The sequence below is a fragment of the Chroicocephalus ridibundus genome, chromosome 1 (genome assembly GCF_963924245.1).
Source record: "Chroicocephalus ridibundus chromosome 1, bChrRid1.1, whole genome shotgun sequence".
Lineage (NCBI taxonomy): Eukaryota > Metazoa > Chordata > Aves > Charadriiformes > Laridae > Chroicocephalus > Chroicocephalus ridibundus.
Window position 1 is genome coordinate 151,476,769 of NC_086284.1, and position 18,982 is coordinate 151,495,750.

Here is an 18,982-nt window from a genome sequence, read left to right on the forward strand (position 1 = left end):
CTGGCTCTTGATTTCTGAGGCACTCCGTTCACATGAAGTTTCCTGCAGCCTTTAAACGTCAGCCCTCTGAAGGTATTTTGACCCTACACAAAAAAGCAGGGGGGTTATTCGGCCTAAAGCACTGCCTGTAGACAAGCTGCCATCACAAATCCCTTTTGCAGCCTCCGACACCCCGCTGATGCTGGCTGCCATTTTAATTGAGCGCAAGGAACCGATGCCTTCACAGGGACTGACACCGCGGTCCTGTGGGGAGCAGGACGGGAGCCCACCCCTCTGCAGAGGCAGGGAACGCAGAATCCAGGTAACGTTAAGACCACGTTCCCTTTGAACGAATTCCTCTGTCAACAGTGGGTGAGCCTAATATTTTCCTAGGCTAAAGGGTGGCATTTCAGGCCGTTTGTCACCATTTAACTGAGAAAATCCTTCAACGGCCGGGACGCCCGTTACCTGACGCAGGGGTTCTCCTGGCAGCCCTCAGGCTCTCCCCGCTGCGGAAGAACAAGCGCGAAGTGCCAAGTTCATCACTAACGGATTTGCGTTTAGCTTGTTCAACGCACAAACAAACAAACAAACAAGCAAACTCCTTTTAGCATCAGGCTTCTGTAGCCAACCAAAATCGCAAAGTCACGGGCATCTCCTGCCTCCCGTGGAAGGAAACCCCGGGCGGAGGCGGGGAGGGCGGGGGAAGGCGGGGAGGGACCCGGCGGGGCGGCCCCAGGCTTTAAAGCGCCTTCGGGCGGCCGTGGGCACGCACGGACGGATAGACATCCACCCACCCATCCACCGGCGCCATGGCGAGCCCCTGCGTGGAGCTGAGCAACAAGATGAAGATGCCCATCCTGGGGCTGGGCACTTGGCAGGTACCGGGGCGGGCGGGAGGGCGCGGCCAAGATAAAAATAAAACATATATGTATAAAAAAAAAAAAAAAACAGCCACTCGGAAAAAAAAAAGGGGGGGGGGGGGGGGGGTGTTGCGGCGGTGCGGCGTGGGCTGCCGCGGTAGCCACGTCCCTGGGTGGGGGGTCTGCGGAGGGGATGGGGTGGTCAGTCCCGGGGGCCGCTCGCCCGCCGTCGCGGCCGCTTGTGTAACCGGGCGGGCGGCCAGGCGGGGCGGGGGGGATGGAAAGAAGAAAAGGTCTCGGGGTGGGGGGAACAAAAAGCGAAGAAAAATAAAAAAAAAAAGGTTAAAATAAAATAGGCGCCGATGAAGGTGGAGGGAGGGGGGGAAGAGAAAGAGGAGGGGAAGCAAAAGAAGGAAGCGACCAAAAAGCAGCAAGTTCAGGTTGCGAAAGGCTGCCCGGTCCGGCCCTTGTGGCTGACAGCCCTCGGACCGGGTCACTGGGTGATGGCAGCGCTTGTGCCACGGAACTGCCTTCCTGGGGAAGGGTTTGGAGAAGGTAAGCTGGCAAAACTGCTTGGGCGACGCTGAGAGCAAATGTGGGGAAATTACTAAATTAAGCTGGGCGTTACGCTGCTGGAAATGGCAGAGTCCAAACGTCCCGCAGGAGTGAACTCCTTTCTGCTCTGTTCCTTTGCCCTACAAAAATGCCGTTTGCCTGGAGAGTTGAAACTCAGGTGACAAGGGAACTCCAGCAGCAGCTGGAAAGGGAGGCTCCGCGGAGCTATCGCAGCTGCGAGCGCTGGCAGAGGGCCATGGAAAAGCTCATGGTTTGGTTGCGTTTGCTTTCAGGCTCCTCCAGGAAAGGTGGAAGAGGTGGTGAAGTTTGCTATTGATGCAGGCTACCGCCTCTTAGACTGCGCCTACTTCTACCAGAATGAAAATGAAATAGGGAATGCAGTCCAGCAGAAGATCAAGGAGGGGGCTGTGAAACGGGAAGACCTCTTCATTGTTACTAAGGTACAAGGATGCAGGATTACTGGGGTGTTTAGCTTTTCTCAAGGAGAAACCCTTGTTCCACCTGTAAAGTAACCTAAGGGCTTACTTCCTTCTATGATATTAATTTCACGGTTGTCTTGTTGTGTTCCATCTTTTTTTTGTAATTTGGACTGAGCTTTAACTAAGGAACCGTTGACAACCTTGGAAAGATAGCATAGCTGTTGATAATTTCCTTGTATCTATTAAGTCACTTAATCATACTGAAGGTCAATTTGCACACACCCTAGAAAGATCAGAAAAAAAAAAAAGACAAGACAGATATCTGAACTTGAAAGTGCCGTGCTACTTAGTGGTGTGCAAGACATTGGAAAACGGGGTCCCGTACAAAATGTAAGCCTGAAAGGGAATAGAAACTAAAGTATGGGACTTCAGTCTGAAGTATTTTCCATGTATTTACTCCATTCCTTCATTTCATCTACTTGTCTCAGCAATTCTCTTTACCAAAAAGTGAGAATACTTCAACTAAAAAAACTTATGATTCAGTGTTTTCGCCAGCAAAACTAGAAAATATTGAGCGTAACTTAGCTTTTCCACATACTCTTAATTTCTGTTAAAGAATAGGTTTTCACGCTTGCAATGCTTGCAAGTTCTTCTATTTAAATGACTTGAATTCTCATTTAAAGAATGAAGTAAAATTCACAACAGTTCTCACAGTGGACACAAAAAAGAGACAGAAGGAGGGTAGCTATGAGCTGCTCAAGACTTAAAAGATAGGCTGAAAAAAAGAAATAAAAATTGTAACACTAACAGCTTTGCTCTGTCGGATACACTTGGAAGGGTATTACATTTAGTTCTGAGACTCTTTTTATAAGTAGGAACACAGATTGTCCAGCTTTGCTACTGACACACTTATTTGTGGTCTGTTTGTCCTACCTTGTAATTAAAATATTGGCATCCTTGTCTTCACTGTGCACTGGGTAGGTGGGGAGGGAGTTGTCTTCCCAGACCACCAAGGGAGAAGCTTCTGTCCCCTGGTCTGGACTGGGGAAGCTGTAGACTCACAGTCGGACTTGGTTTCTTCCCACAGTTGTGGAACACATTTCATGAGAAGTCCCTGGTTAAGGTAGCATGCAAGAAGAGCCTCGCCGCACTGCAGCTGGACTACCTTGACCTCTACCTGATGCACTTCCCTATGGGATTCAAGGTAGTTCTGCTCTACATCTCTCTTCTCCTTACCTGGCTAGAAACACGGTGTATTCTCTCATCTATGCTGTTACCATCTTCACTATGCAGCTGGGATATGCTATGGTTCGTTTGGCTCTTACCTGAAGAGGTGGTAGCAAGCATTTAGTCATTAACTGGGTAGTGGTATGTTTTAGCACATGGATCTGGCTTTCCATGCCTGTTGGATTGAGATAGTTTTGGGTATGAGCACTGACAATGAGCCCCCTGGGTCTTCAGGGAAACCGTAACCAACACACGATGGTGCAGTTTGGGATCATGGCCTTCTGCTGGGCTAGGACAGTGTGAATATCTCAGGTTTTGGAGATGTTGTCTTGATCCAGAGTAACCAACAGTGAAAAATGAAGCACAGCACAGAAAGAACATGCTGCTCTTTTGTCCCCCAGTCTACACCCATGTAAAATAAATAAAAACTCTGGAATGGAGGTAGGGCGTTGTCTGTTCCCTTCTCTCTACATCTGCCAAAGTTACTTGCATAATTACTACTAATCCCCAGTTTCTGTATGCAGGGATTGATTTGTAGAAATATGGCCCTCGTCCAAAAGAGAATACTGATGAACATGCATGTTAGTTATGTGATATGTTTAAATAATCTGCTAAATTGCTGCCTAGAATTCCAGTCAGAAGTGCTAGTAAACAGTAGGAAATTAAACTCTTAAAAAGTATGTTTTATCTGCCTTGAAATAACAGGCTGGTGACGAACTTCATCCTCTGGATGACAAGGGCATGAGCATCCCCAGCGATACAGATTTTCTGGACACATGGGAGGTAAGTTATTGTTTACTCTTTTGAGCAGGTGTTGGCACTGAAGATGGAGCAGACATCTGTGTGCACGATGAAATTTAGGGATAGGTTTGGGTATGGAGGATAGTCACACAAAATCGTATTTCATGACCAGAATGAGCAGATCTGCTGCTACCTCTTGTTCTGAGGAGGAAGAGGGGGTTGTCTTTACTAAGACTAAAGAGGAGGAAAGTATGAGCACTATAGGCGTTGTCGCTAAAATAATATTTGAATACGCACAACGGTAGAACTGAAGCGTAGATTAATCCACATGTGGCTGTTAACTTACTGGGTGTTTCATACAGGTAGGGAATTCTTGCACTTTTCAGTGTTGGGCATCAGTATGTCGGGCTGTCCTTCAATCCTTCTTTCCTCGTGGACTGAGAGGATTCAGGGTCTGCTCCTGCTACCTGCACCTCTGGGAATCAATAGTTTTCTCTACTATAGCAGATTACAGCTGCAAGAAAGTATTTTGAGGTTACTGAGTTTAGGCTAACATCCTCCCTGCTGTGTTCTGCCAACTTGGAGGTAGTGTGCTGCCATGGGAGGAGGTGGAGAGGTCTCTCTTGCTTGTTTATCTCTGGTAAAATGACACCCATAGAAGATTTTGCTCCCCGTCAAAAAAAGGTTGGCCAAGCCATTCTTCTTATTACTTTCTCATCTGCAATGAGACATAAAGCACACAGATAATACAAGGTGCAAGGTTTTTTGTTGTGTGGTTTGTTTTGTTTTTTTTTTTTTTAATCTGAGATACTCTTATTTAATCTAGTTTGTTTGTTGGTTTGTCACTAGCTTTAGGGAAATAAAATAGCGTAGCTGATACTAATACCACCTCATAAATACATGTTGGTTGTCCTTACTCCTTAGGCCATGGAAGAGCTGGTGGACTGTGGTCTGGTAAAAGCCATTGGTGTCTCCAACTTTAACCACGAGCAGATTGAAAGAATCTTGAACAAGCCGGGACTAAAATACAAGCCGGTAAACAACCAGGTAAGATTTTTATTTCCGTTGATGTCAGCTGACCTTGGGATATTCCTAAATATTTTCATGCTACGCTTCAGCTCTAAAACTGACTTCTGACATGACCTTTAAATAATTTTGGCACCATGGAAAGATCTTGCAAAGCACTAGGTATCCCTGGTTGTCTGAAAGTGCCTTCAAGTCAGTGCTGCCTGCAATATGGAAGACTTTGGTACAGTGTCAGTGGATGGTTTTTCACTGAGAGGGATCTCAACAGAAAAGTTTGTAGAGTGGCATGTGTATATAACGCAGTGGTAATTTGAGAGCAATACCATACAAAACAGTATGGATTATTTGTATCACAGTAATACGAAGCATATGAGAATATTTGATTTTTAGACGCTGCTAAAAAAAAAGTGAAAACATCTATTACCTTGTGCCTTTCTGCTGCACGTCATCTTTCACACTCCCAGTGTCAAGCCCAAGTTGCCACAGGGCCGTTTCTGCCATCCCTGGAACAACCAACAAAATCTCCACTGTGAGCTACTGCACAGGCATGGGCACGTACAGGAATGCTCTAACTCATTCACTGGACTTCTTTGTTTTTAACACAAAAGAAACCATTTCACTGAACCTCATTATAAAAAGGAGGATTGAAGTTGTCAACTACATAACAAAGTCTTGCCACATACCTCATGAATGAAATCACAGGACAGTGGTGCCAGTTTGCTTCTCCATGGGTATGCCTGAGCCACACACTGTCGTTACAGGCATTGCCTAATCTAGCTCAGGTCTAAATAAACTACTGTACATGGATTTCATGTCACCATGCCGGGTAGCAAAGCCATAGAATTTAGAAACAGCTGGGTGTTTGCACGGTGCCACATTATGCAGTGTATAGTCCCATGGTCATACTATGGCTTGTGGCTAGTTGAGCAGCATCCCTGTGTAGCCTCCCGTTGTTGTCCAGTTAAAGGACATCTTGCCCAAATGGCTGGTTGCAACATGATCTGAGCTAACCTAGGGAAGCTCATCTCCCCAGACTTCTTCAGGAGTTGGGGAGACTCCTTGAGGAGAAGAGAGGTTGGGTGACTTGGAGCAGAAACTAAACTTGAGGTATTCTGAACTGCCCCTCTGAAGATGCAGTCCTGTTCTCCCCTAGTCCAGGAAGACTGACTTCCCCCATTCCTGACACAGACAGCACTTTCACTCTTCTCATCTATTTCTCACTATCTTTGTGTAATATGTAGCATGAGGAAGCCCTATCCTCTGTGCCAGGCCTCTAGATAGTGCTGTGACATGCGTAATTTTTTTAATAAGAGGTATTTTAATCATGATATTGGGAGTCTCTTCCTCACATCTTCTGTGACCCAAGGGGGAATTAAAACGTTAGTTACGCTCTGGAGCTCAGTGCAGTCTGCCTCTGTGTCAACCACCACGCTTCTGTGCTTGCAGATCGAATGTCATCCGTACCTAACCCAGGAGAAGCTGATCAAGTACTGTCAGTCCAAAGGGATTGCCGTGACAGCGTACAGCCCCCTTGGCTCTCCTAACCGCCCATGGTGAGAAAGCACCGCAGCCTTTCTGCACGCAAAACAATGCATTTGCTACTTGAATCTTTGAGGCAAATAATATCATGAGAAAAGTGCTGTTGCTTTGTTGCAGATTACTTCACACAAAATATCAGGCTTCCTACAGGGAGGTTAATACGTTTCTACCCCTTTCTACCATCAATATCCTGGCTTTTGTTTTTAACAGGGCCAAGCCAGGGGATCCTCTGCTGCTGGATGATCCCAAGATTAAAGAGATTGCAGTGAGACATCATAAAACCCCTGCCCAGGTAAGTGGGGTTGTCAGAGCAAACTGTTCTTCCTCCTCAGACATTTTCAGAAGCTGACGGACAGTCATTTTACAAGCAGGTGCTGCCTTCTCTAAAGGTATGGTATAATGGGGTTGAACTGTACTTGACTCTTCACGCTGCCCCGGTTCCTACCAGCATTCGTATGAATTATCAGGTATTTTCTAAGAGGTCTTGAGTACTGAGCTTTGGAGGGGCTGATCGGCAGCAGTACGTGCTTCCCTCAGGCGTCCTGCTTCCTAGGGAGACAGCTTCTGCTCCCAGAGAGATGTGCTTGCTCCCTGAGAACGCCTTTCCTCTGAGGTTTATTTACAAGTCATCGAGCCAACTTGTTATTCTTTCCTCCAGCCAAGTTAACCAAGCTATTCTTCAGAGAAGCCCTGTCATTTGCAGACCTATCCAGTTGCTCCCTGTTTGCTCGTGTTCGCAAAGAATCATTGAAAGCTGCTTGGTTATTCAAGATGAAATTTTTTCTCTATTAGTTGCAAGTCACAAAATGAGTTCTTGCACAGGGTGTGCACTTCACTTCAACTGCACTTCAAACAAATCCACGCATTTGCAGGCAATCAGCCATAGTCATGTTTTTAAGACAGGCAAGAGCAGGACAAAAAATTGTATGCAACAGTCCTCTCTTAAAGGGGAAAACTTAAAGTCTATAAATATGTTTTTCCTCTTAAGGACTTCAAAACCCTTAACTTGGGCTCACAGATAAGTACCTCACCTAAAATAATCTGTAGTATCATTGTGCTCATTTGATCTGAGCACCCATATAACGCAAGCCAGAAGCAGCATCATTTTTCTTGCGCCCCCCACCCCGCGTACCCTAAATGAAAACAAAAGAAATCCTGGAGAAGCCAGGATGTAGAAACAACATAGGCCAGAAGCAACTACGTGAGTAGGCTGCAAGCAAATGTTGGCACATCAAACTCCTGTATGCAAAGCGGTAGAATCTTCCAAATTGCACATAGTCGTAGAAAGAGAAATGGGCTGGGAGGGTGGTGTGTGCATGTGTGATTTCTTGGTATCCCCGTGTCCATGCTCCTCCTTGCTCTTTCCTAGGTTCTGCTCCGGTTTCTTATCCAAAGAGATGTGATTGTCATTCCCAAGTCTGACAAACCACAGCGTGTTGAGGAAAACATCAAGGTGAAGTTTCCATTGGGACTGGTGCCACCTTTTTGCACAGGATATGCACCCACACCCATATCTCCTCCATGTTTCCAAGCAGCACCTAAGAGGCATTGGAAGGGGAGCGCAGAGATGTAAAGATTGGGGCTCAGCACTACTTCACCATCTGCACTTTTTCTATGGGGAAAAGCATTTTGTTCCTGCCAGGAGAGAAATGGGTTACACCAGGATGGTCCAAGCTCTCCTGCCTTGGAAAGGGGATCCCAGTTTTGGACTTGCCCTCTGGGAAATGTTTAGTGAGCCCCTCTTCAGGGCGTAAAGGAACAAATTGACCCATTACGGTTTGTGTCTCACTTTGAGACTCAGCTGGCTGTTTGTTCGTAAGGCCTGGCATATTAGGTGATATCTCTTCATTACTTTCAGTTCATGCTGCTACATTTTTTGGACTTACTTCTCGTGTGAACCACTAGATGACTGCTTCACTGTGAGACAAGTATTTGCAGCTGGTCCTCCCTAGTCCTCTGTTGTAGCAGAAATATTTACTGCTAGTTACAGTATTTGTGACGCATCAAGTAATCCATCCTTAGCACCCTAGGTTTTCTGTCAGTGCATTACAATGCAAACTGCAGTGGTGTGTGCATTCAACCACCCAGAACTAGAATTTGCTATGAACAGCACCTCAGAGAAAAGGACTAGCTTGATTACTTCAAGGGTAAATTGGTATTTGGCTCAGAAATAAGAGGATTTCTTCACTATGCTTAGGGTGGATGCAGGATGTTCCCACCTCAAGTCATAAATGCCTGAAGCACACTTAGTAACTAACTGCTTATGGAGCTAAATAAAATGAGTTTGTTTGTTTTTTCCCTGCTAGGTGTTTGACTTTGAACTGTCTAAAAAGGAGATGGACGTCATCCTCAGCTTTAACAGGAACTGGAGAGCGGTTCCAGTGCTCCAGTATGTTTCTTATTATCCTTATTATCCAATAGGCATATCTCTATCTGTGTTTTCATCCCCCATATCTTGAAAACATACATGACCACAACCAGGGAGAGCTCATATCTTAAACTCTGGATGCCAGGTAACGAGACATGTCCTGGAACTGACGTCAGGAGGGAGATTCATTCAGGGCTTTCCCTTCAGCACATGCCTGTTCATAAGCCTGTGGTCAAACTAATGACAGCAGCAAAACTTGAGTACCTTGGCAGTGGGGGAGGGAGACTGCAGGAGGGAAATGCTGCTGAAGATACTTTCTACAATACTTAAATAACCAGTTCTTTCTCTTCTCAGAGCTGTCAATCACAAGGACTACCCATTCAAAGCAGAATATTAATGCCAGTGGTTTCTGTGAGACCTCCGTGTAACTCCTTCCAGCTGAGAAGATGTACTCTAGAGCTTGGTCTTGATTCCTTCTATACTTGACAATCATTACAAGCAGTGACTTGTCCTCCTTTTTTAGGAGGCCACCCCTAGATGGCTCTTCTGTAAAGATGCTTAGCAGAAATCTGGTTTTGATTAATAGTAAAAAGACAATGTCTCTTCATTTCTTTTTTTCCTTAATTAAAAGCATTTTAAACAAAAAACTCTGGTTGGTTACATGATTTTTTTTTTATATGTTAATTCCAGTGGGGTCAATCATACTGTCAAGGAATGATCTTTTTAATTACTTTGCTTTTTACATAGTTGTGATTTTTATAGTGTGAATATCTAATGCTTCAAAATTTAATATGAATGAAGTTTGAATAACAACAAAACTTCGTCAGTGGAGTGCTTAAATTGTTTCATACAATTAGTTATGTCTGTGTTGTGATTTGTTTGTGTTGTTCTTTTGGTTTTTTTTTAATTTTAATACAGATAGAAATAAGCTATGCTTCCTGTACAAGGACAATAGATAGAGACTAGTTTGTGGCTTAGGCATCAAACAGGATCATGCTTTAGGTTAGCTAGAACCTAAAGAACAAAGCTGTACCTATTACTCCACCAAGCTCTCCCTCGGGACAACTAGAAATCAAATTCTTGTGTGACAAGAGGTGAAGACAGCATCATAGGCAGTGATAACACACATCAAAATCCACCCCGCTGAACATAAGGGCTACCTACATGATCCAATCAGACTGACTTGCTCTAGAAGCCTCAAACACAAAATTAGATTTTTGCACCTCTGGTGGCAGCGTTCAGAACAATATATCCAGGCAAGGGTTGGCTTTATTTAAGGAGAACATAGAAAAAATTTTCTTTAAAAACACCAAAGCAAACCATGAGGCAGACTCTCAATTGCTTTAAAGTATTTTCAGATAGGTAACGCTAGGCCAAAGCAAAAGCAGGCTTGAAAAAGACTGTTTTGTGGCATTCTGCACGCTGACAAGAGAAAGTGGGGCTAGGAGGCCAAGTGAGCTGCAGGAAAGCATGATCAGAAGCTAAGGTGAAAATCTGGTGTCTCCTGAAAAATCACCACCTCATAACGGTATTGAAACACCAGAAAAACTCAGCCACCGAGATTTTTCTTTGGTGAATTCTGCCAGGAGGTGGTGCCAGCTGGTGGGAACAAACCATGACCGCACCACTTTACAGTATTTCCTACAAGTAAAACCAATTGTGCCCAGCACGCTTCCACGCTCTGAGAGAAGTCGATAAGCAGGAGCAAAAGAAACTTACCTGCATCAACAAGGAAAAGCGTCACTTCAGCAAGGATTGCAGAGAAATGTAGCAACGTAGTTGGTCAGTACAAAGCAGGAGAAGAGGCACGCTTGCAAACATACGAGCTGTTTTCAGGTTAAATTAGGCAGCATCCGATTATTTCTCCCCCAGTAGTTCAGAAAGCTGTGCTTGCTGCAGCCTTCCCAGTGCTTCCCATGGAGCTGGCAGCAGCCTGGGGGGGCCTCTTCGGATGACCGTGACCTAGTTAGAGCAGGGCGTTATGTGCTGTGCTGCCATTAGAGCAAAAATGAAGCCAATGCAAGGACAACGGGAAAGCCAGCAGCTCCCCAGGCTTGGTCCCCATGATCATCCAAGCTTGGAAGCGCATCCCACTGAGGCAGACAGGAGAAACACGATGGCTCTCACACAGAAAACATTTTTGAAAGCAGACGGCTGTGCTGCTGGGTCAGAACCTACTTCACTGAGCACGCTGACTTCTGGATGATGCACAGCTCTCCTCTTGTACCAATAGGCAGGACAATTAAGATTTATTTTTTTTTTCCTTAAGAATATGTAGGTTAAAGCTGCTGATTTTATGACGTGGCTGTCTGGTGTAGGATAGTACATCAGGAGAGACGCGCTTGGAGGTTCTTTGCAACGATACCTTATTTTACATGGTTCTTAGCACAATCCCAACCCCAGTTACAACAACTGGGTCATTCCTACTCATTAACGAACAGGGGGCTGTTGATGGAAATATTCCATTTATTGTGGATGCAGTTTCAGAATACATTGTTTGAACAAATCATTTTTATTGCAGCTATCGGATGTATTTGAAAGACTCAGAGGAGTGTTTACAAAACCCCCAAACAAAAAACATGACAACTCACAGACAATGTCAGGCACAGCTTCACCCCCTACAGATAACTATGTGCACCTCTATATGCAAACAAGATGTCTCAGCCAAGCAGGGGAGCTCATCTTTGGGTTGAAATATAACATTATTCTTCTTGAGGAAGTCAGATGCTGTAAAAGATGGAGGTGGTGAAAAGGGAGATCCTGGCAGTTCCGATGCACAACAAAGCTGTTACCAACATGCTCGGGGCTACTTCGGTTGCTCAGTTTATGCCACCCATACACTGTAGGATGTAAATGCTAAACTGTATGGCATGTAAACTCAAACCAAGCTGACGTCTTATAGCCATGTATTTACTATATACAAATGAAAACATCTGTAAATAAGATATTAGGGAGAGAGAGTTAAAAAGAAGCACTATAAAGATAGAGGTTTACTTCATTTTAGGTGGACTTAGTGTACGGCACTGATGGATGGCAAGATTTAGTGTACAGTTATTTGAAACAAGCTCCAACTGTGTTTAGGTTTGTTTTGTGTTTTGTTTTTTTTTTAATTATGGTAGTTTTATATAAATTAAACTACAACGTTTTATACAAGTGACCTATTTTTGACCCTCTATACCCTTACCTTTTCCTCTTTTAAAAACTATACTTTCTTTTTAATTACCCATTACTGGGCAACTGACATTTAAAAATTTTTAATACTTATCTCACCATACCTCTAATGGCAATTATGAAATCTTACTATAGAAAAGTGTGTGATTTTGTCTTAATTTTTTTAAGCTGTGATATTGGCTAATTATGTATGTTTATTACTAAATATAATACTCTAGCACGTATTAAAGCATTCTACCATTAGTAGTGCCTTTAGGCTAAACTTTGTAAAGCTATGTGTGTATATAATCTAAATTGCATTCAATTACTAGTCACTAACAACAAAAAGAAATACCAGTACCGCTGTCAGCTAACATAATCATCCAAATTTAGGTATTAACTTAAACTAGAATGGAAAAATTGATACTTAAAAAAAGTATAAAACAAAAAAAATTAAAACATGTTATTGATGCAGTATTTCTCATGACTTGGGCAACTTACAGAAAAATATTACATTGTCAACTAAAGATATTTCTTCCATGCCTTAGTCTAAAGTGCAGAAAGAAAGACTTCTGTATTACAAAAGTAACCATTGTTTTTATAGGTTTACTGCACACCTTCCTTGAGCAACTTCACTTTACATGCATTTTGGGTTGACCTCTTATGCCAGTTGAAATCACTGTTCAGATACATAGTTAGTTATGACTATCAGTAGGAGAGTCTATATATTTCACAGCATGGGTTTCTTTAGGAATAAAGGCTCTTGTGCAAAGGCAGTACTATTAAGATGAATGTCTAGACTGATTATTAAATACAGTGCTAATATACATGGTTTTAACTGGGATAATGCAAAAAGACATTTTGGTAAATAAACATAAATATAAAAAGAACAATTTAGCACTTTTTCCTTTTTTTTTTTCCCCCAACTGATTGGTCCAGCGTCTTTAGTGGCCTTCTACGGTTCTTTCTCAAATTGTCTCAAACCTGCTGAGAAAGAGACAGATTAAAGATGGCTTGAAATAACCCAAATGCACCTCTAAAACAGAGAAGGCATGGCTCTAGACTAACACCTAGCACGTAAAAACGCAGGACGCAAGCTGGATGCTGCTCTTCTCACGTACTGGGATTGCTCAGAGGTGGTCTCCAAGAGGACAAGCAGGATTTCATCTCTCTCGCCTCTGACAGCCCTGAGAAGGAGCTCAGGACCTTCCCACCCAGAATTGCGGGAGATGCTGCAGCCAGCACTCTCCCCAGCCACGCGTCGGGGGCTGCCAAGCTCCAAGCTGAGTCAGGCCGTGCTGCAATGCTTGGTGCCCACACTCGGAGTCCACGGGAGGACTGAAAGCCGGCTCCTGAGAGCCTCCTCCTGCAACCCCTCTGCTGAAGCTATTGTCTCATTCAGCCTTAGAGGAGAAGCTCGGCAGTGTCCGAACCACTCAGTGGGGTCTGCTCCCATAGACAACGACACTCCTAACACCTTCCATGGGAGCAGAGCTGCTCTAACACTGAGCGAGCCCAAAAACCCCTCTCCTAACAGCTTGGTTTGAAAAAGGAGAAGAAGAAGGGGAAGACAACTCTGTTTTGCATGACTCTAAACCGGTAAGAAAAGTTCACAGGCACACCACACCTCTGGCTTCACATACAAACGTGAAGAAAAGTGTGTGCATTTACTAATGTGTAGAAAACCAAAAGTTTTTCTACATTTGGTCATTTCATTCCTAGTGAAGAGTCGAGGGATGTTTTAAGGCATCTTTAAAGCTATTAAATCGATCAGTGAATTTCCATTCTTCCTCACGGGTCCTTAGGCACATAATTCCTTTAATTGGTTTTATTTGGAGTGTTTTAGATTAAAATAAAAATTTAAAAAGCTAGGAGGGTAATTTTCCTGATTTCTTTCTGTACAACTAGGTTGTGTTGAAACCAGTAGTTTCAAAATGACGGTAGTAAGACTCTTTTTGCCTTGAGAAGACACCAGTGCACAGCTCCATCAAAAGCAGTGCTGCTGGTGAATGAGGTTAACTCCATTCTAGTCTGGGTATGCGGGAGCTCATGAGACTCTCAACCAGCCAGAGGAATTATTTTTAAAATCAACACTGCTGAATTTTCTTCAGGCTTCACCATTACCCAGTGTCAGTCTTTAATATCAGACGCAGGGCTCGTTCTCAGTAGTCCTAAAACCTCCCATTTCTGCTCAAATGCTGCTGCTGCAAGAACCTCGCTTTTTGGGTTTTCCCTCTTCACTCATGAAGGCTTAACCATTCCTGCTGCAGCCTTTAAAAGAGCCTTTGCCAGATGCCTTGCATTCGCTGTAATTAGTTAAATGACCATCCCATTCCTCAGACTTCACACAGTTTAATGACACTCTCCAGCTACAACAAACATGCTACGCATGTCACCCAAACAAGGCTTCGCAAACATGGCTGGAGCGCTGCTAGTCCTCAGTCCCCCTAGAAAGATGTTTTAGGCTTATTTCTCAAACATTCGTGTTACGGTAATATTGTAATGGAGATTTTGAAAGGTAAAGGCAAAAAGGAGGGTTTCTTTTTTTTGCATCAACATTAACAGCCGTAGAATTTTAAAACTCAGATACGCCTGTAGGAAAATGTCTATTTATGTAGGAAAATTCTATTTAATATGCAGATGTGTTATTAGAATTACTTACCATTAGTCTCTGATTTTTTCCCCATAGCTGATACCTGTTTGAAGAAGTAATAGCCCATTATTAATGTTGAATAAGGGAAAACATAGCTATTTATAACAGGGGAAAAAAAATAATCTCCATGCAAAGGACAGATTTCCATGCACAACACAGCTCTGCCAAATATGAATATAAAAGTTACAGACTGCCCATGGCTTTCTGTGCCTCATTGTACTTTATTTTATAGATAAAAAGGCAGGTAAGTACCGAAAAACATGTGGAGGCCTAATTGCCACTAACTGACCGTATGAAGGCTAACAGCACCTTCCCACTGGAAAGCCTCCCACAGAAATATTATGATTTTAACAGCGCATTGAAGTTACCTTAGAAGAAGATGACTTTTCAACTGACTGCTTCTCCCAGAGATTACGTTTGCCAGATACGTCTCCTGGTTTTAAATCCTGTATTTTTAAATTAATGTCAGAGAACAGAAACCAACATTAGTTCAGGTTTATTTTAATTTAGTAAAGAAAAAGTTAGAATGCAACTTCCTCATAAGAAAAGCTGAGGAGCATGCACCAGTGGTTAAATATTACGTTGCCTATCAATTATAAAGCTATTCAGAATGACACTTCACGTAATCACTCCACACATATACGTGCTTTACAACAAAAACTAATCCTACTGCATCTAATGAAGTATTGCACAGACTGGCCATAACTTATTGTGTTCATCCTAGAAAGTACAGTGAAAAGCTACTGCACCATCAGGTTTTTAAGAAAGATAATTCCAAATTTTGCAGGAAAAAACAAGATATTTTTCTGAAATAGTATTTCTGTTAGGAAGGAATTCAAAAGTAGCTTGTTTCAGTTATTTTGGATTAGAATAAAAATATTTCATTCAAAAATGTAAAAAAAAAGAAAAAAAGAATAGGACTTCTCATGCAACAGAAAAGCAGATCCTCCTCCTCATTTTTAAATATAGGTTTCAGGATTAAACGCTGTAGTCCTTCATATCTATTTGGATTTCCATTGCATCCTTTAAAACCCAAGCATGTACCAATCAGTAACCTGACAGAAAAAAACAGGTGAGGTAAAATCATTAAAAAATAATAATAGTCTCTGGATATAAAGGTATATGCAGACTTTAAGCAAAACTCAGTAAAAATGTCAAGCTGCTGCTTGGGGAAAAACAGGGCTACAAATCGAGATAATATATGCTAGACCAGTAGCAGTGCACTGGCTTAAGGGCAGATGGATTGGTATCTGCCACCGTGGTTGGCAAACAAAAGACTCTTGAAGCAATTTTGGATATAAGTATTCTCCTTTTCAAAAAGTGTTCAAGTCCTGCATGGTTTCCAGAATCTTGTTCTTGCCATCCATAGATAGGTAGTTTTTTCGGCACATGAGAATTTCTAACAGGGCATAGAAAAATGCTCAGTGATGAATGGAAATGTGATTTCTGCCAGAGGTATTTGCATGCAACAGAGATGCTCTAGAATTGATCATAATTTACAGCCTAAGAGGGCTGCTGATAGTTAAGACTAAGCCAATTGTGTACTTCAAAAAGCAAGTTCAGCTGTAACAGATGAAGGAAGAAAACAGCAAAATTGCAGCAGACCTTATCAAAAAACCACTTGCAGTGGACATTATCACAAAACCACTTCCACAATCCTGAAATCATTTGGGATCTGTGATTTATGTTCACCATAAAACTAATTGAGATCTTTGCTCCCTCTACTTGTAAGTGAATGTTGTTCCAAAAACTGCACTAATCTTGATGGTCACCAAAGCTTTGAACAATAAATTATTTTGGTGGAATGTGATGAGGGTAGGAAGCTATTTGCTAACTAAGAAAATCTATGTTTCTCCCTTTGATTTATCCTGGTAAAAAAAGTAAAAATCACACATTACAGATGTATATCATTCTCCATAGTCAATTATAAACAGGTTTACCTGACCAACTTAGCAAACAGACCCCCAAAGAAGAAGAATAGGAGGAGGGCAGGTTTCTTCAAGCAGAGATATTGAAAGAAGAAAGAACAATCTATTGAGAAAGAGGGAAATGAAGACATAGACAGAAACGTTGGCTGAGGGAAAAACAAGAGGTTAGTTTTACATTATCTAAAAGATGCAACTTAAAAGAGAGGAAAATCTGGAGGCAGATTCTGTGCTGTGTGTCGCATAACAGCGACCACAGTGACATATTTTGGTTTAATATTCATGACCATAAGGACACAGTCTCCATGCAGCGGACATTAGGGACAAAGCTGCAAATTTCAAGGTCCTCTTTGGAACAAAAAGGAGTGCGAATTGAGAAGGCGTTTCAGGCTGCACCTTTTATAAAGGGCACGTGGACTGGCAGAAAAACGCTACACAAGGATATGGGAAGAAAACAGTTCTTCAATAAAATCCCAAAGTTGAATAATTAACACCACGAATGATGCCCTGCCATTCTCCAATATGGACACCTACAGGTCCAGTTCCTCATCCCTACACTTCCCTACTCCAGAATTACCTGTTTCTGCTCCTTCCCCCATCCACACTGTTGCTTCCCACGCTCCCAGCTTATTACTTTGATAGCATTTTCTGCTTTGATTCTTGCTGAAGTAATGGGCATGCTAAAGGGCCTTCATTAGAAATTACATTTAGGCTCTTAAAGGATTAACGTATTTCAGTTGTGTTTAAAACTATACTTGGAAGATTTTTACAGGGCAAGGGACAATGCACAATTGTTTCATCCAAGGTCTATGGCTGGTAATTTCTAAATTAATGGCAGGCCGTTCACAGGTGGTAAATTAATGTCCTTCTCTACCAGAGAAGTGCTTCTCTGAGCGCTGTCTTTTTAGAGCAGCCCTAAGGCTTTAAGGTGAGAACTGCCTTGTTTCATCCTCCCCCATTTTCTGACTACCCAGGAGTCAGTAGCCTGTGAGCTTCCAAGAGAGGACATGCAGCAAGGTTCCTCCAAAGACCATCAGCTGGTTGGGGAAGCACCATTGCCACCTCTGCCCCAGGACAGAACCCACCCGCTGGTTATTGCAGGTTTACTTACAGAAGGTTTTGGAGCAGGTGATTTGTTGCTCTCTGGGGTCTTGGTTAACCACTCATTGATACGACTGGAGACACCAACCTTCAGTCCAGCAGTTTCCTGCAAGATAATGAAATCTCACCAGAAGACTTTCAGAATAGCTTTTGCTATATTTTTCATGGTTTAAATTTAAAAACAAAGCTGTCTCAGTTTAATATAGAGGTCCTCACTGAGACTGTGGCTAGCTAAGAAGGAGTCATCCTGTGTGCTCTGAAGATATTGCCCCTATGAACTACACACTACTACTAGTACCCTCTAGTTTTCAATAATGATAAATGTGGTCTGACGTAATCATTTCCACTTTAGTGCTAGCCCAAGAATAAATGTTAGACATAAACATGATGTTTCTGTCATAGCTCCAAAGTACAAGGAGAAAAAATCTTTAGCCTAAAAGACGACACTGGTATAAGTCTAGATTTTTGTTTTGTTGAACTACAATTTTTCAAAAAAGCACATAATAAAGGAGCTAAGTGTCCTAAAATTTAAATCATTAAAATAAATCTTTAAAAGGTTAGAACAAATTACTGAAATATCATGCTATCTGTAATAATCTCCTGTAATAATCCATGGCTCTGTTTTTCAGCTACCATGAATGCTCATCAATTCACATCAATTTATAGAAAGGAAATGTTGCCTTAAGGATTTCTGTAGAAAAGATAAAAGTCTCACAAATGCTTCTATGCATGATCTATAAAACATCAGCATTATCTTGCCTATTTAATCCTCCTCTGCCCCCCAAAAGAATCTTTCCCAATACAAAGAATTGCTTTGTACTCTGCTTGAACTATGCAGATATATTTCTCTAAGATATCTGATGTGCCTCTGGAATGTCTCATAACTTAGCTCAGTATGTCACTAAATTCTTTCGTTATACTCAATGTTGCAGCCACACAATTTTGTGGGTTTCTGAGGACCTCAGGATCCTTTGAGATATTCTTCACCAGTAATGTCAAGGGGAGCAGCCAGGCTTACGCATAAGAACAGGAATGGCAAGGTCAGGTCCATAACATAATTCTTTATAATCACTATGTAAAATTAAACGCATACCTTATTTGGTGTTCCTGTCCCAGAGGGTGATGAAAAAACATTCCCTTTCTCCCACATGCTTTTGATATTACGGACACCCTCAGCTGGAACATGAAGATCGGAGGCTGCTGGCTTAGCTGGTCTTGCAGCCTTTGTGCCCTGCAGAAGAATTGAGGCCAGTTAGTGTTTGGCATAAAGAGTCGGCGTCGCGGGGTGGTTTGACTCAGGGGCAGTGCTGGGGAATGCTGCAGCTGTAAGTGGTTCTAGTGATGGATGATCACACAAAGATGGAGAGGAGTACCCAGCTCAAGAGGTGCCACTGAGACTCTGAAGCTTTTGATTT

At 42.6% G+C, this 18,982-nt stretch overlaps 2 protein-coding genes and 1 long non-coding RNA gene across 11 annotated transcripts in view; 1 reads left to right on the forward strand and 2 right to left on the reverse strand.

Annotated features, from left to right (window-relative positions):
* The first annotated feature begins 726 nt into the window (after nt 1-726).
* LOC134526709 (aldo-keto reductase family 1 member B10-like) lies at nt 727-9,361 on the forward strand. Of its 2 annotated transcripts, XM_063358866.1 has the most exons (10): nt 727-860; nt 1,691-1,858; nt 2,925-3,041; nt 3,770-3,847; nt 4,730-4,852; nt 6,278-6,384; nt 6,581-6,662; nt 7,740-7,823; nt 8,677-8,759; nt 9,093-9,361. In XM_063358866.1, the coding sequence occupies exons 1-10, from the start codon at nt 792-794 to the stop codon at nt 9,133-9,135; spliced, it is 954 nt and encodes a 317-aa protein (XP_063214936.1). In that variant the 5' UTR covers nt 727-791; the 3' UTR covers nt 9,136-9,361. The 2 variants fall into 2 exon arrangements, with proteins under 2 accessions (XP_063214936.1, XP_063214926.1); XM_063358856.1 differs by lacking the exon at nt 9,093-9,361 and having other exon boundaries at nt 8,677-9,067.
* On the reverse strand, nt 4,071-10,629 carry LOC134526719 (uncharacterized). Its single transcript, XR_010074021.1, has 3 exons — nt 10,458-10,629; nt 5,256-5,334; nt 4,071-4,523 (listed from the first exon to the last, which is right to left on the reverse strand). It is a non-coding gene; the product is annotated as an uncharacterized LOC134526719 (long non-coding RNA).
* A 557-nt stretch (nt 10,630-11,186) lies between these two features.
* Nucleotides 11,187-18,982, reverse strand: part of CALD1 (caldesmon 1) — a 197,231-nt gene continuing 189,435 nt past the window's right edge. For 5 of the 8 annotated variants that reach the window (XM_063358887.1, XM_063358905.1, XM_063358929.1 and 2 more), the window contains 5 exons: nt 18,661-18,798; nt 17,578-17,673; nt 14,910-14,987; nt 14,551-14,584; nt 11,187-12,875 (listed from right to left, as the gene is read on the reverse strand). In XM_063358887.1, the coding sequence (XP_063214957.1) occupies nt 12,844-12,875; nt 14,551-14,584; nt 14,910-14,987; nt 17,578-17,673; nt 18,661-18,798 (378 nt within the window). In that variant the 3' untranslated portion in view covers nt 11,187-12,843. Of the gene's footprint in view, nt 12,876-14,550; nt 14,585-14,909; nt 14,988-16,481; nt 16,573-17,577; nt 17,674-18,660; nt 18,799-18,982 lie in introns of those variants that run through there. The other 3 variants (XM_063358913.1, XM_063358937.1, XR_010074028.1) reach the window with 2 other exon arrangements.